Raw genomic sequence first — 16967 nt, 5'->3', positions numbered from 1 at the left:
ACGTAAGTTCAATGTTCATCATTCATTCATCAATTTTACTTAAAATCCCAATGACAAACATTTCATCTTGCCATTTTCTGCAAAACAATGTCATTTCTGAAAATCTCTCCGCTTGTGAAATGATGTAGCATTCAAAAGAAATCTTAAAGCATTTCCTTTTCTTTAAATAATAAATCACATGGGAAAAATCAAGTGGAGAGGAGACCTATAGATTAAAAGGGACCCAGGAGATGAATTAACCAAGTGCCAAGCACAAACCTCATGTGGAATCTGATTCAAACCAACTGCTCTGGAGATCTCCTGGTGAGATAACTAACGAAATGTCAACTTGGACCAAAATGCTGATGATATTAAGGAATTTGGGTCATTTTTTAGGGACAATAATGTTTCTTATCAGAGGAACTATCTTTTAGCGATGATGAAGGAAATATCTGCAGATGAACTATTATATGAGGTCTATATTCGACAATAGAATTCGGGGTATGGGAGGGGCAGCAAAGGGTAGGGGTGCCAGTACAGACAGACCCACCTCCAGCAGAGCACAGCTGAAGCTAGGAGCTGGGTACATGAGGGGTAATAACATGACTGTCTCTGCATCTGCAAATTTTTGAATTATCCCTTCAAAAAGTTAAAAGTGGGGCAGCCCGGATGGCCCAGCGGTTTAGCATCGCCTTCAGCCCAGGGCCTGATCCTGGAGACCCAGGATCGAGTCCCACATCGGGCTCCCTGCATGGAGCCTGCTTCTCCCTCTGCCTGTGTCTCTGCCTCTCTCTCTCTCTCTCTGTCTCACAAATAAATAAATAAAATCTTTTAAAAATACATAAATAGGGATCCCTGGGTGGCGCAGCGGTTTGGTGCCTGCCTTTGGCCCAGGGCGCGATCCTGGAGACCCGGGATCGAATCCCCAGGGTCGGGCTCCTGGGGCATGGAGCCTGCTTCTCCCTCTGCCTGTGTCTCTGCCTCTGCCTCTCTCTCTCTCTCTCTCTCTGTGTGACTATCATAAATAAATAAAAATTAAAAAAATAATAATAAATAAAAATAAAAATAAAAATACATAAATAAATGAATAATAAAAAGTTAAAAGTGAATAAAACTCAGAGCACCTGGGTGGCTCAGTCGGTTAGGCAGTTCTTGATTTGGGCTCTGGTCATGATCTCAGGGTCATGGGTTTGAGCCTCACTTTGGAGTCTGTGCTCAGCATGGAGTCTACATGAGAGTCCCCCCCCATCTCCCTCTGCCCCTCACTCCTTGCTAACTTTAAATAGAGAGAGAGAGAGAGAGATAAAATCTTTAAAATCATCCTGTGAATGTCATCCTTACATCAGGATTGAAATAGCAGAGTAGTATGTGGGCAGGTACCTATGGTGCATTCACCCCAAGACCAGCTTGAAGCATTAAGTAATGTCCAAAGATCTTCCAAAAAGAAAAAAGGAACTAAATCCTGTCATTTAAAACAACACAATTACTCTTTGAAATTCAAACACATGTAATTCCAAAGTCCTTACCTTTCTCAGCGCACAAGCTTTTATTACTTTTTCATATCGTTCCTTTTCGTATTTCTTCCCAAATAAAATATTACTCCTCACAGTTCCTGGAAACACCCAGGGCTGCTGCGAAACATAGGCGATCCTTCCGTGCACGCTGACCAGCCCCTGGTTCCGGGGCAGTTCCCCCAGGACAGCACTTAGCAGCGAGGACTGAAACAGATTGGAAATAAGCGCATGTGTGCAGGCAGCACTCTCCACGGAACAAGCCCGTGATTCAGCCTTCCCCAGTCCGGGGCTTTCATGCACGACGGAGCTCCTTTACTATCCGTAGAATCAAGTACAGCTATGGAAAGCGCAATATAAAATTCGAATACTCACAAAATAGTCTAACCACCTGCTCTGCCCAGTAGCGTTTCCCCCAAATAAAATGCTATACTCCAACACTTAAGGACTGTTAGCCATTCTTAACAGAGAAGGCCAGCAGGATACACACATTGTAAATCTGAGGTTTGATGCAAGTGGTCCTGCAGCAGGGACCCTTTACTTGTCAAGATCCTTGTATCTGCGCAGCCCCAGCGGCTTAGTGATGCCTTCAGCCCAGGGCGCGATCCTGGAGACCCGGGATCGAGTCTCACGTCAGGCTCCCTGCATGGAGCCTGCTTCTCCCTCTGCCCCTCTCTCTCTCTCTCTCAAATAAATAAACAAACCAACAAAACAAGAAGCCATTTAAGAAAAAAAAGATCCTTCTTTCTGAAAAGCTATGTGGAAATAATCTATCCAAAGCATCAGAAACTCTGAACTAAGTTTCCAAAGAGAAAATAACCCTTGTAAATAATCACCCCATGATTTACACATCTGATATTTACCTTGCGTATTTTGTTTCAGATACACAAGACTAAGTGCGGCACGTACACCTCTTCAAGTCTTCTAGAACATATGAACGTGGTGTGTCTGTGCCTAGCACTATCAGAATGCTCCTAACGAACAGCTGAAATAATCCTTTGGCAGATCTGTCTTACCCCAGGACCTGGTTGATTCTAGAGGGGAATGGAGTCTGAGCCTTCTTACATTTGTATCCTTTGCTCCTAGCACAGTGGCATGCATCTAGTTGCACAATTACTCACTGGGCAGTAACATGCCTTGGGAAAGTCCTCTAAGGAAATGTTTAACACTTTCCAAAAGTGCCTTACAACCTCCAGACTTCCAATAGAATAGGCTCTGAAGAAAGAAGTCCCATTTTCTTGGTCACTATCCCAGATAGCAGTGACAGAAAGAATTTCCTTCACTGACACATCTCACTTCCAGACAAGCATTTGTAAACTGTGCATGACTTGAAGTAGTACCATGTAAAACACAACATACGGTAACCAAATTGATTTGGCTGTGCAACCTTCTTACAAAAGGAATGCTCCATGGAACCTATCTTGAGAAATGCCATTCTAGATATGCCCAGTTCAAAACAGTGTTACACATAGCCCAACCCCAAGATTTCAGTATGGGATATAGCATGGCAGTGAGACTTCAAAAGGCATCAAGGCTTACCTTTCCTGCTCCCACAGGTCCAATCACAGCTAACAATTCCCCAGGTCTCACAGTAAAGGAAAGGCCTTCTAGGGTTGGGGTTTCTGATGCCTACAAATTAAAGTTTACAAAAATATGACCATTTCAATAAAGTAACACAAATCTCCTCAAAAAGAAAATAACCTAATAGCCAATGATATGTGAACATTATCCACATCTCTCTCTTTCTTATTTGAAGATACTATGTCCTGGATTCCTTTTCAATCAACTCTTATTTTCTGGGATTTATTGAGCTGCCTTTTGGAAAACCTGTTCTCCTACCAAATTTGATTATGAACCCAGTTCTAGACTCATACAGAATTTAAGTGGTAGAAACAACAAGGCACTCTCTTGAAATGAAAACTTCTTGGTGCACAATAACATTAAAAGAATACAGTTAACTGAATATTAAGTATAGGTGTGGTTTTTAGTCACAATACTTTTTTAATTTTTTATTTAAATTCAATTTAGTTAGTATATAGCATGTTATTAGTTTCAGGTGTAGAATTTAGTGATTCATCAGTTGCATGTAACACCCAGTGCTCATTACATCACATGCCTCCTTAATGCCTATTACCCAGTTACCTCATCCCCTCCACCCCCTCCTTTCTAACAGCCCTCAGTTTGATTCCTAGATTTAAGAGTCTCTTATGGTTTGACTCCCTGATTTTCTCTTAGTTTTTCCTCCCTTTCCCAGGTTTATCTATTTTGATTTTTAAATTCCACATGAGTAAAATCACATGGTTTTTTATTTTCTCTGACTGACTTAATTCACTTAGTAGTGGGACACCTGGGTGGCTCAGTAGTTTAGTGCCTGCCTTTGGCCCAGGGCATGATCCTGGAGTCCCAGGATCCAGTCCTACGTCGGGCTCCCTGCATGGAGCCTGCTTCTCCCTCTGCGCGCACGCGCGCGTGTGTGTGTGTGTGTGTGTGTGTGTGTGTGTGTGTGTATCTCATAAATAAAATCTTTATAAAAAATTTCACTTAGTATTAATACCCTCTGGTTCCATCCACATCATTGGAAACGACAAGATTTTGTTCTTTTTGAATGCTGAGCAATATTCCATTATATAGATACCATATCTTCTTTGTCCATTCAGCTATCGATAGACATCTGGGCTCTTCCCATAGTTTGGCTATTGGGGACATTGCTGCTATAAACATTGTGATATGTGTGACCCTTTGAAACACTGGTTTCGCCCTTTTTTTAAAGATTTTTTTTATTTATTTATGAGAGAGAGAGGCAGAGACACAGGCAGAGGGAGAAGCAGGCTCCACGCAGGGAGCCCGATGTGGGACTAGATCCTGGGACTCCAGGATCATGCCCTGGACCAAAGGCAGGTGCTCAACCGCTGAGCCACCGAGGTGATCCTATTTTTCTCGCTTGGGTAACTACCTAGTAGTGCAATTGCTGTGTTGTAGGGTAGCTCTATTTTTAACTCTTTGAGGAACCTCCATACTGTTTTCTAGAGTGGCTACATCAGCTTGCATTCCTACCAGCAGTTTAAGAGGGGTTCCCCTTTCCCCACATCCTTGCCAACATTTGTTGTTTCATGACTTGTTAATTTTAGCCATTCTAACCAAGAAAAAGTGGCAGCTTGTCGTGGTTTTAATTTGTATTTAGTATGGAAGATTTTTTAAATTTACGCTATGACCCTTGGTTTTAATCTTCTATCTCATTAACCTCCACAAGGTGGCAGCATAAGCACATGGCATGCCTGGGACCCTTCACTAATAGTAATTTGAAATCTCTAATAACTGCTCCATTCTCATTTGATAAGGAAGAAATCTCAGTAATGCTCACAAAGCAAGAAGGCACTTTATACTATAAGGTCACTCTGGGCAGAGACTCATGTCAGTGGGGTATCGAGGCTATATTCAGAGCTCAAATTTTACCAAAAAAACAATGAATAAATTAGTAAGATATTGTGGGCCAGAGTGGTAAAGTCCTAGTTTTATATCTGTAGCACGCATTACCTGTCCTAGCTAAACAGGGGCAGCAAAGTACTTCTACTGCAAAAGACACATGGAGGTATGCCTACATCACAGAATCAGACACAAGGGAAAAGGACAAAGCAAAAATCACACTGATCAGGAGTTGTATTCCTGAACATTGTATAAATTCTAAGACAAAGAGATTCAGTGTTAGGAAAATTCTAAGTATTCCTGTTCTTGAAAAAAAGTTCAGTTTTACAGCTTCACACTTCAAACTATTCTTTAAAGAGACCAAAGTAGATTCATTTCTTTTTTTAAAAAAGATTTTATTTATTTATTTATGAGTGACACAGAGAGAGAGAGAGAGAGAGAGAGAGAGAGGCAGAGAAACAGGCAGAGGGAGAAGCAGGCTCCAGGCAGGGAGCCTGATGTGGGACTCGATTCTGGGACTCCAGGACCATGCCCTGGGCTGAAGGCAGGAGTTAAACTGCTGAGCCATCCAGAGATCCCAGAAGATTCATTTCCATATAGAACTTTGAAACATTAGAAAATCAATTGCTGGGGATCCATCCCTGAGTGGCTCAGTGGTTTAGCGCTTGCTTTCAGCCCAGGGCATGATCCTGGAGTCCCAGGATTGAGTCCCACGCCGGGCTTCCTGCATGGAGCCTCTTTCTCCCTCTGCCTGTGTCTTTGCCTCTCTTTCTCTCTTTCTCTCTGCGTCTCTCATGGATAAATAAATAAAATCTTAAAAAATAATAAACTGCTAAGAACAAAGCATATTCTTGGAGGAAGAAAAAGAGTTTAGCAGAGCACAGTAAATAAAAAGGAGAAGGTTTCTGTGTCTCATTCAACAACAATCAGTATTTTATCTTCTGAGCAAAGGGCACAGGGTACGAATAAGTAGAGAGACGGTTTTATTTTTTTTTTAAGATTTTATTTATTTATTTATTCATGAGAGACACAGAGAGAGGGCAAAAGACATAGGCAGAGGGAAAAGCAGGCTCCCTGTGGGGAGCCCAATCCAAGCCTCAATCCCAGGACCAGACCTGAGCTGAAGGCAGATGTTCAACCACTGAGCCACCCAGACAGCCCAAGAGATGGTTTTAAGTTAAGATTATAAAATCCCAGTAGTAGTCACTAACTGTAAGAATGTTTGTCCAAACCCAGATATCGAAACTGTCGGAAGATTGATAGGAGATGTTCAAGGTCAGGATGTCTGGGTGGCTCAGCGGTTCAGCACCTGCCTTCAGCCCAGAGCGTGATTCTAGAGTCCCGGGATTGAGTGCCACATCGGGCTCCCTTCATGGAGCCTGCTTCTCCCTCAGCCTGTGTCTCTGCCTCTCTCTCTGGGTCTCTCATGAATAAATAAATAAAATCTTAAAAAAAAAAAAAAAAAAGGAAAATTCAAGGTCAAATAAAAAAAGAGCTACTGTTCAGGGATCATCTAAATTTTTCCTACTGGTATGATCTCCATGTAATTTCCCGTGGGATGCTTCTCTGAGTCCACACCATGCACAGTGCCATGACTGAGGATCTAGTGATTGTATCTGAAACCCAAACCCTTTCTGAAGAAAGCTTGTACGGAGGGGCCTTGTGTTCTACAAAAGCAGTCTTCACATATCACAGGAAACTGACCAAGAGTTGATCTAAGGCAATGTCATTCTACATTCCAGAAAAGGATTTTTCCAAAACAAAGGGCAGAGAAATGCACACAGCAGCTGTGCAGACCATCCCTGGCAAACACAACTATCTGGGATGGTGCTAGGAAGAATCCAACCCACGGATAATCAAAAAGCACATCAGTCTGGCCAGCTGAGCTCATCTTCCCACAAACAGGTGCAGACCTGAACTTTCTGGTGATGAGCTTCAGGACCTCTCTACATCTTGAATGGGTAATGCCATTAGTAAAATACCTGAGAGACTAAAGGCACAGGAGGAGAAATAAAAAGTCTGGATAATTTCCAAAATGAAAATTTTCTCAGGACATAATGGATTATAACATGGGTACCTACTAAAAATTATGATAATCACATTTAATCACCAAAGAAAAACTGGGCCCAGATTTTATCAGAGTTATAAAAACTATTAACAAGCTGGATTTCAAAACACAGAAACTTTTTTTTAAGCTTCTCCACTCCTAACTAGTACTTATTTTACTACATTTCCCTCAATTACGACCACAAAAACATAAGCCATATACCAATATTGGCTTCCTAGCTCCCCTACACCCCAGTTTCTTTTTAGGAGTGTTTTCCCCGTGTCGACCTCAGGATCAACCGCTGGCCAGCAGGGGGCAGCATCTGACAAGCAGCTGATGCAATGCGCATCAGACTGAGCTCTCACCCAGTTCCAGACTCCAGCTAGGCCCAGGGGATGCAGCAGTGAACCACAAAGTCGAATAGAGGCTCCCACTGGACCATATCACTTCAAAGCTTACAGGCATAAAACCAAGTGCATTCATTTAATGAATGAAACCGGGTGGGTGAGACCTTTGCCCACCTACCTACCAACCGGGCTATCCAGTGCACCTGGTTGGAAGATCCACATCCTTCTGCTTCTCAGAGCCCAGCATGTGATACATTTGGCCTCAGCTTCTCTCCCAAACCCCCAGTGTCTGTGGCCTTCCCAGACCCAAGTCTCCCTATTCTGTGACCTAATCTGACAGGCCTTAATCATCCCCGGCGTGAAGCACAATCCTTTCACAGTCAAGGCCAGACCACTAGAATGGGATGTCCTGCGCTACAATGCAAGCTGCAGGAAAAAAGTCTGAGAACGTGTTAGGAAGTCTGGGAAGAAGAGAATTGCTAGGTTTTTACAGTGTAGCACAATGTGCCACAAAAGTGATTTGGTGACGGGTCATTACACAATGTGCCTATTAACAAGCTTAGTGCTCTTTAGCTCAATGGCATTCGCAGAACAGAACCGGAGCGGTGCCTCCTGAAAGTGCTTCAAGGGGATCGCAAAGACAACTATCTACTTTACGGCAGCTGATTCCCTCCTGCTTGAAAGTGTCAGGTGAGGTCAGGTAAGGCCCCTTGTGTGTGAGTGGACAAGTGTAGCGGTGCATCATGTGTTTGGGAACTATTATTTTGTCCGGAGCACTGCTGGGAATCCAAGGAAAAGCAGGCAAACATGGAACAGAGGGCACGATACCTAGTCGCGGGCAGGAAAAGACAGAAAGGCTCCAGAGTTAGGACCCTGGCAGCCCTGAAGGAGGGAACCCTGAGGGGATGTGGGCCTAAGTCCCAACTGCGCATCTGTGGGGCTCTTGACACCATTCCTCGGCCTTCCCCTACAATGCCCGGAACTGGCTCCTGCAACCTTCCAAACCAACACCAGCTCAGCTGTAGAGAACACCGGGTTTTGGGGCCAGAGGTAGGAGGGGAGAGGTGCACCCACCAGCACCTCCACGTGCTTCCAGCGGTATTTCCACGGTGGCTGCTTCATCCCTGAGGTGCCAGGGCCCACAGAACAGGCCCTCCCCACCATGGTCCCCGCTCCTGAGGGAGGCCAGGCAACTGAACTCCACTGCACATGGGTGACCGTCTGGTAGGGGCCACCTCCTCCCTACATCCCTCCAGCCCGAGGAATGGGAGCAGCCGCCTGCCATTGGTAATCTCGGGGTTGCCTCACACACCACCATTTGCCCTCATTGTTTGTTTATTCTTTCACTGGCTCAGTTACAAATTCACTCATTTCTGAGGACTGAGTTCTGTGTTCCTAACCCAGACTCTGATGGGAGCATGTGCACAGAAGACCATAGGAGCAGGCTAAGAAAGTGTTTCAGTTTTTGACAAGAGAGGTGGCACTGGGCCTGCAGCGGGCTATCCAGTTTTCCCCATGTGCCTAAATGTCATAAACAGACCAAGCGAAACAAACTCCTCGACACCTCGCACCTCTTCTACCTGTCAGTTTGCCACACAGCCGAACCCTCCAGCTGAGAATCATGGCACCTCCTATGCCCACCTGTTGCCTCCTCCCCACCCCTGGCTGTCACCAAAGTCAACAGCACCTTCCAGAAGTTTAGAACAGGGGAGCCATCACCCTACCCCAGAGCAAAGATCCACATCACAGGCTTCACTCAACAGGTAAAGAGATGGTCTGAAAGCATCAAGGTAAAAAAACATTCACCAATTCACCAAAGTCCCTCATCTGTAAGAATCTGTAATGTATTTGTTACTTAGCTCATGTGGCACACTATCACCTGTCCAACCCTGTAAATTCTGACATTGCAAACTTACATACTTATTCCCAAAACATGAGATAATACTTGGAAAGTTCTCTTAAAGATGAGATAAAGAACAATATGTCAAATGCCTTTGGGGCTGATTTCATAGTTAATCTCTTATTCTTGACTGAGAATTTTTATAACATACTTTCAAGTAAATGATGCCAGTTACATTTTATTCGGTTTGAAAAAGAATAATTTCAAATTCTCTATTAAATCTGTGTACCCTGGGGCACCTGGGTGGCTCAGGTGCTTAAGCATCTGCCTTCAGCTCAGGTCATAATCCCAGGGTCCTGGAATGGAGCCCTGCACCAGGCTTCCTGTTTCTCCTTCTCCCTTGTAATGGAAAATTTGTTACCTTGTCCCAAAAGGCGGTGAAGTCCTGTATATGCACTATCATTTTCCCATCTGATGGCAGCTGAGGGGTGCGCTGGGATATCTCATCAAGTAACAGAAAGTTCTGCAGAATAAGGAGAAAGGCTGGTTGAACTGCAGGAGCAAGGCATAAGCAAAAGTAATTGCCTTCCTGGTAATTTGCAATGCAGCATTTTACACAGCCCAGGTATCATTTTACCCACTATATTTGAACGGCTGACTCCCATCACAACACAGCATGTCCTATGTAATTATAAAATAGATAATGTATATATATACAAACAGTTTACAAAGCTATCTTGTCACTTTCTCAACAAGTATACGGATTCTTCTCCCTAAAGAGAAAACAGAGATCGAAATAGTGAGGGCACCCTGGATGGCTCCGTGGTTGAACGTCTGCCTTTGGCTCTCAGGTAATGATCCGAGGGGTCCTGGGATAGAGTTCCTCATCGGGCTCCCCACAGGTACCTGTTTCTCCCTCTGCCTAGGTCTCTTGCCCTGTCTCTGTGTCTCTCATGAATAAATAAAATCTTTTAAAAATATAAAAATAAACAAATAGTGAACACATTTAGAACCTAGACATTTTTATTGTTTTACTTCTCTGTTACTAACAATAAACAGGGGAGTTGGTAGGAAATGATTCCAAAAATATTTACCTAATCCCACCATGTGCCAAGCAGTACGTGAGATGCTAGGAACACAAAGATGAGGGCCATCCCCCTGGCTTTGAGGAATCAAGCTGGCCTGAAAGGACAGGCTGCGAACACGACACCAGTGGCAAAGACTCTCAGTGAAAAATGCGGCTCTACTCATTTATTTGTTGTGACTTTTCATGGGACATTTAGGTACACTTTCTCCCTATACATGTGAAATCAATGTTTCATTCATCATTAACTATCCCTTGTCGTAATTCTTTGAAAAAAATCCCTGTAACAAGTTTCTATCTTTTACAAAATATTTTACAAGCACTTTTCATAATCTCCTTAGCAACTCTTCTTGGGCAGCAGAAATGGTCACATCTTCTACTTCCACACTAGTTAGCAGCTACCCAGTGCAATCTAATAAAACGAAGTCCTGTTAACTGTTACAAAGGTAGCATAATCACCTATCTAAGGAAATCTTCTTGCTCTATAAACACTAGACATAATTCAATGAGAAAAGTTGCACTGGTACAGAAATGGAATAAATAACTAATAACCTCTATACCACCAAAACACTGACCATGTGGCAGAGACTGTTAATGGCCATCAGAATCTGCTCTCATTCTCCTGTGGAAACAAAACCCTAATTTTTAGCTGACAATGCTAGCCTTGAAAAGAGACACACACACCACCACCCCTTTCCCAGCCTCCCCTGGAGCTATGTGTAGCCACTTGATTAAGTTCAGGCCACTGGAAACTGACAATGTCCAGGAACCTTCCTCCCTCCCCACAGTGGCTTGGAAGTCAGTCACCAGCTTAGCCAAGACCACACACAATGAATGATAAAAAAGTGTCTAGGTTTCTAACACCAGAGAACAGAACACCAGCAATGGAGCTTCTTATGGAGTGAACTGTCTTCAAAAAAAAAAAAAAAAAAAAAAAGGTCATAACCCCAGTTACTTCAAAATTTTATGTTTTTTTGCAAATGGGGTCATTACAGACGTTAGTAATTAAAGTAAGGTCATAGTAGAATAAGGTAAGCTCTAAATCCAATCTGACTGGTGTCCATATAGGATGCAGGGACTCCTGGTGGCTCAGCGGTTGAGCGCCTGCCTTCGGCCAAGGGCATAATCCTGGAGTCCCAGGATCGAGTCCCACATCTGGCTCCCTGCATGGAGCCTGCTTCTCCCGCTGCCTATGTCTCTGCCTCTCTCTGTGTCTCTCATGCACAAATAAATAAAGTCTTTAAACACAAAAAAGATAAAACAGTCAATTAAAAGAAGAAAATGCAGAGGGGTGCCTGGCTGGCTCAGTCAGTGGAGCAAGCCAAGGAATGCCAAGGTCTGTCAGGGACCACCAGAAGTCAGAAAACTCAACGACAGATTCTCCCTTATCGGGTTTTCAGAAGGATCGTGACCCTGAAGACATCTTGATTTTAAGACACTTTTGGCCTCCAGAAAGATGAAGCCACAGATTTCTGTTGCACTGAGCACCTAGTTTGTGGTACTTTGTTATAACAGCCCTAAGAAACTGACACACACACATACACACACATACACACACACAAACCGACACACAAAAATACTGCCTTCTGAAAGCAGTTTTAATGTGCGTATTCTAGTTCCCATGGGCAAAGCTAACCCTAACCCATGTAGGAAGCAACGAACTAAGCATGTTTAAGTTTCTTAGGGAAACAACATATAAGTCACCTACTACAAAAATCATAAACACTCTTCAAGTCATTCGAAATTGTCTACTATTCACAAAGCTACAAATGTGATTACAATACTCAACTTCAAAAGAACCGGTAAAAGCTGAATATGCAAAGTTTCTTCTGTGCAGGAAAAGAAAAATGTGTTCCTATGCATTTCTCTGAAAGACCCAGCTACTTGAGGCATGGCCTGCTCACGCATTCCTCACTCATCTGGGCTCGCTGCCCACGCCTGTCTCAGGGAAGTCTTGGAATATCCCCAAAAGAAGCCAACAGACCATATGGCGGGTTCAATGGAATCTGACCACTGACTACATCACTACAGTTTTACAGAATATGAGTTAACACAGCAACAAACAAAAAGTTTTACGAGTTATGAATCTTGCCTAGACAGAATAAAATTCCAATTTTTTACCATAAAATTATTAACAAGACATAAAGTTCAATATTCAGTACATGCATATTAGAATAGAAATTCCGCCACCATCAAGAAAAGAAAGAAAAGGGGACACCTCTGTAGCTCAGTGGTTGAGTGTCTGCCTTAGGCTCAGGGCAGGATCCTGGGGTCCCAGGATCTAGTCCCACATCGGGCTTCCTGCATGGAGCCTGCTTCTCCCTTTGCCTGTGTCTCTGCCTCTCTCTCTCTGTCTCTCATGAATAAATAAATAAAATATTTTTTAAAAAAAGAAAAGGAAAACTATGCACAAAGTAAGAAAATAAATCAATTGAGCATTTGTCCAGAAATAGGTCTGAGTGGAGAAAGAAGTTACAGTCTCTCAATGGTTAAATGAGACACCATTCAACACATGAACAGCTCGTAAAGGTGCCAGAAGCACTATTTGGATTTTTCTCTAGTACTCAAGCTGATGAAAAGGCTGATATTAAATTACCATTAAAGCCATGAAGTGCATACCCAGAACAGGTCATGCAGGAAAGTATCAGACATCAGAACTCAAGCCAGAAAGATTGACTTCAGAGTGGCTGGTAGGCAAAAAGCCTAAGCAGCATTATGAACAATATAATCTCAGAGACACACTTTATTGGGCATAGACGTTGTTAAGACTTCCAGTGCTTTGAAGACAAGATCTTTTATAATCCTATTGGACTCGTCCAATGTCACTAAGAGAAAAATAGAAGGAACTTCTTAGACCTGTAACTTCATAATAAATCCTTCATTTTAAGTACATGGGAAAAAGGAAATTGAAAAGTGTATGTAGACGGGGATCCCTGGGTGGCTCAGCAGTTTAGCACCCGCATTCGGCCCAGGGCGTGATCCTAGAGTCCCAGGATTGAGTCCCACATCGGGCCCCCTACATGGAGCCTGCTTCTCCCTCTGCCTTTCTCTCTGTGTATCTTTCAAGAATAAATAAATAAAAATAGAAAGAAGAAAGAAGAAAGAAGAGGGAAGAGGAAAGAGGAAAGAGGAAAGAGGAAAGAGGAAAGAGGAAAGAGGAAAGGAAAGGAAAGGAAAAGAAAAAGTATATGTAGAAAAGAAGATACTACGCTAGACAGCCCACATGAGAATTTAGCCCAGAGCTGCAGACCATAGAACCATCTTGAAGGGGGAGGTCTGCTGGATTTAGCTCCTATAGCTAACAAACAAGCTCTTTGGAAATCATGCCTGCGCTGCCTACTGAATCCTGGGCTGCAAAAGACACTGTAGACAGCAAGCTCCTGTATGCCAACACAGCTTCTGACCCTACAAGTCAAACCTTGCCTGGTCCTGACTACCTGGGGAGTGAACTCTGCATACCTTTCCTCTCCTGCTGACACAAAACACATCTAAGTGAGTGGCATGGAAAGGAAGAAGAGGAAATGCTGGATCAGTTCATTCTAATCATTACCTATTACCTCTGTCAGGGACCCAAGATACTCTCCTGAGTGGCTATCAGGCCTCCATCAATTTCAGCCTAATCCAAACCATGTCATCCTATTCCCGGACTGCCTTTGCCTTTTTCTTTCTTTCAAAAATTTTATTGGTAAGAGACACAGAGAGACACAGGCAGAGGGAAGCAGGCTCCCTGTGGGGAGCCAGATGTGGGACTCGACCCCAGGACCACGACCTGAACGGAAGGCAGACACTCAACCATTGAGGCACCCAGGTACTCCTGCATTAGCCTGTTGATGCATCTTCTTGCTCTATCCCAGATACCCACCCCCATCTTCTCTGATCCAGTCCCCAGGCTGCAGCCAGAGGGAGCTCTGAAAAAGCAAAACCAAAACAGCTTAATGTAGTCTGTAGGGTGCTGTTTGCCCTGCTCAGACCTCCCAGCACTCTCTATTGTGCACCACTAGACATTTCTGGCTCCTCAAATACATGGACCTCCTTCTGGGTGCACCAAGCACTTTTTAAGAGCTTTTTTGTCACATAACTATCCCCACAATAATGAAAAGTATCAGCCCCCTACCTCCCCCAAACGTTTCCCATCCCCTCCTAACCACCCATAACTGTAACTCTCCTGGTCCCTCTTTCAGCCTTCCCAGGAAGCTCTACCTCCAAAATTATGTTTACAAAGCACCTCAAGGCAGCTCAGACTATCCCTTTCAACGACTAATGCCATGAAACACATCTTAACAGTGAGTGCCTTTGAATATTTATTTACCCCTACTTGATGATACATGCATTCCAAGTAGGAAGGATATCTGCACATTATTATTCTACATACACATTAGCACCGCCCCAGGATTAAGGTAGGTGCTCAGTTATTTTGTGGAGCAATGGAATGAATCCTCAACGTATGCCCCCTCCAAAAACATCCAGCATAAACCGAGACAGGTGTTAGCTTCTCCTCTCACCTGATTTTAGTCTTAACATAATCCTGACATTTTTTATAACTTGCTAAGTACATCCTGGCTTTTTTCCACAAGGGGGGCAATGTTCCCCACATGTGGCATATTTCCAGGTACATGGGCACACTTGACTAAGACACGGATACCTTGGGCTCTGCATGACCCAGGGAATCAATCTCCAACATGTTATAATTCAGTTTTAATAAGAACTCTAGGTGCTTATGATGCACTCAAGATCTAATTTTTTTTAAAGGGTTATAGAAAACAGAGGTTGAAAAAGAGTCTAAGATCTAAAAGAAAATAAGAGGTGCTCCTGGGTGGCTCAGTTAGTTAAGCATCTGTCTTAGGCTGAAGGTCATGATCCTGAGGTCCTGGATCAATCCCCAGGTTGGGCTCTCTGCTCATAAACAGCCTGCTTCTCTCGCTCCCTCTGCCTGTTGCTCCCCTTGCTCGTGCTCCTGCTTTCATCAAATAAATAAAACCTTAAAAAAAAAAAAAAAAAAAAAACTCAGGGCGGCCTGGGTGGCTCACGGGTTTAGCATCTCCTTCAGCCCAGGGCATGATCTGGAGACCGGGGATCGAGTCCCACATCGGGCTCCCTGCATGGAGCCTCCTCCTCCCTCTGCCTGTGTCTCTGCCTCTCTCTCTCTCATGAATAAAGTCTTAAAATAAAATAAAATAAAATAAAATAAAATAAAATAAAATAAAATAAAATAAACCTCAGCTTTTATGACAAAACTAGAAAAAGAAGACGAAAATCAAACCCAGAGCCATCAAACTTCACTAGACGTATTTTAATACATATCCAGCACTGTGGAGAAGCAGGAACAAAATAAACCAGACTTTTGTGTAAAGTGAGGCACTCAAGATCATGCCCTGTCTGCCTCACTGAGCCAATCTATTTTCATTTTAGGCTTATTTATAAACCTAAAAATACCTGAGGGCCACATCTTGAAGATATAAGTTACTTTCCCTGAGCAACGTAGGGACAGCTATTTTGGAAAAGGAGGTAGTGGGTATGGTTGAGGGCAGGGTATGATAAAATATGGAAGACTTTCCCAGAAATAGAGTGAGACAGAAAGAAAACGTGAAAGGAGATCCACAGGCCTACTCAGAAACCACAAACCAGGCATCTATGAAGGACAGAACTCACCTTTTTTCAGAGAGACTCATCCTCACCCAAGGAGCAGGGCCTTCTGCAAGCTCTTTCCATCCCAGCCCAGAGAGAAATTGGTCTCCCCTCACTCCAACCCCAGTCTTACAGTCACTGCCTAGTCCTTCAAGATGGCACATGGGATGAAATCTGCTTGTGAAATTTCTGCTGCTTTAGACATTTTAACCACCCAGCAGTTATCACCTGTACCTCACAATCCCTGTGTCACTGCTATTTAATGTTGCCGGCCAGAAATGATCAGCAACTTAGCTACCTGTACTCTACCAAGACTGAGAGGGGAATACACACAACGTTCTTGAATGACTGCCAGGCTTCACCTAAGTATAACATGGTGACCCCAATTCAGAACAGGCATTTTGCTTAAAATACACTTATAACGTAAAAAAGGTGTTTGTCACCGAACCTTGATTCTTTGGATGCTGACGACTGATTCGGACACCCTCTCAATGGCCGAGGGGAAGAAGAGGGTGACGGTCAACCGCACAGCCCCATACAATGACACTGCCACAAACACACGGCTGGCTGTGATCACGTTGCCAAGAAGCACATAGGTGGTGAAAGTCACAAAAATGATGATTTTGTTTGCAACGAAAAATGATGCCAAATTCATTCCTCTGAGGTAGGAGCTTCTCAGAATCTTGGAAATTTCCTTCCTGGCAAAGAGTAGAGGATAATGGTTTTCAAGGAAGCAACAACATCCAAGTCATAAATTCAACTATCTTTTGCATGTGGCTCCATTTCCAGGTAGAGAACAGGATTAAGACAAATCACTTTCCCATTTTATGGAATTATCTTACAGCACAGGCTCCAGGGCTAAATGCCAATGTCGCTCACCTCAACTAAATGGAGGCTTAATGTCACTCTGTAAAACTGCCTGGGTCACTCAGACCAGGTATGAATGTTCATTCAACAGGCAGGCATCAAATGACAGAAGTCTTGTGTTGATCACCTTGCTGAGGACACAGATGGGCACATAGCCTGTCCCCCCTAAGAGCTCATGATTCATAGGGGGGAAGAGAAAATGTGTGCATCGGACAGAAACAGCCAGCATGGATGCACAAAGAGG

At 43.6% G+C, this 16967-nt stretch overlaps 1 protein-coding gene across 1 annotated transcript in view; it reads right to left on the bottom strand.

Annotated features, from left to right (window-relative positions):
- ABCC4 (ATP binding cassette subfamily C member 4 (PEL blood group)) overlaps positions 1 to 16967 on the bottom strand; it is a 247657-nt gene that overhangs the window by 150458 nt on the left and 80232 nt on the right. Inside the window, exons 8-11 of the mRNA XM_072782615.1 lie at positions 16305 to 16554; positions 9569 to 9670; positions 3030 to 3119; positions 1506 to 1697 (exon numbers count right to left, since the gene is read on the bottom strand). Of these exons, the coding sequence (XP_072638716.1) occupies positions 1506 to 1697; positions 3030 to 3119; positions 9569 to 9670; positions 16305 to 16554 (634 nt within the window). The remainder of the gene's footprint in view (positions 1 to 1505; positions 1698 to 3029; positions 3120 to 9568; positions 9671 to 16304; positions 16555 to 16967) is intronic.

The sequence above is a fragment of the Canis lupus genome, chromosome 17 (genome assembly GCF_048164855.1).
Source record: "Canis lupus baileyi chromosome 17, mCanLup2.hap1, whole genome shotgun sequence".
Taxonomy (NCBI): domain Eukaryota; kingdom Metazoa; phylum Chordata; class Mammalia; order Carnivora; family Canidae; genus Canis; species Canis lupus.
Note: the sequence above shows the minus strand (reverse complement) of the source record. Positions and strands in the feature narration are given on the sequence as shown.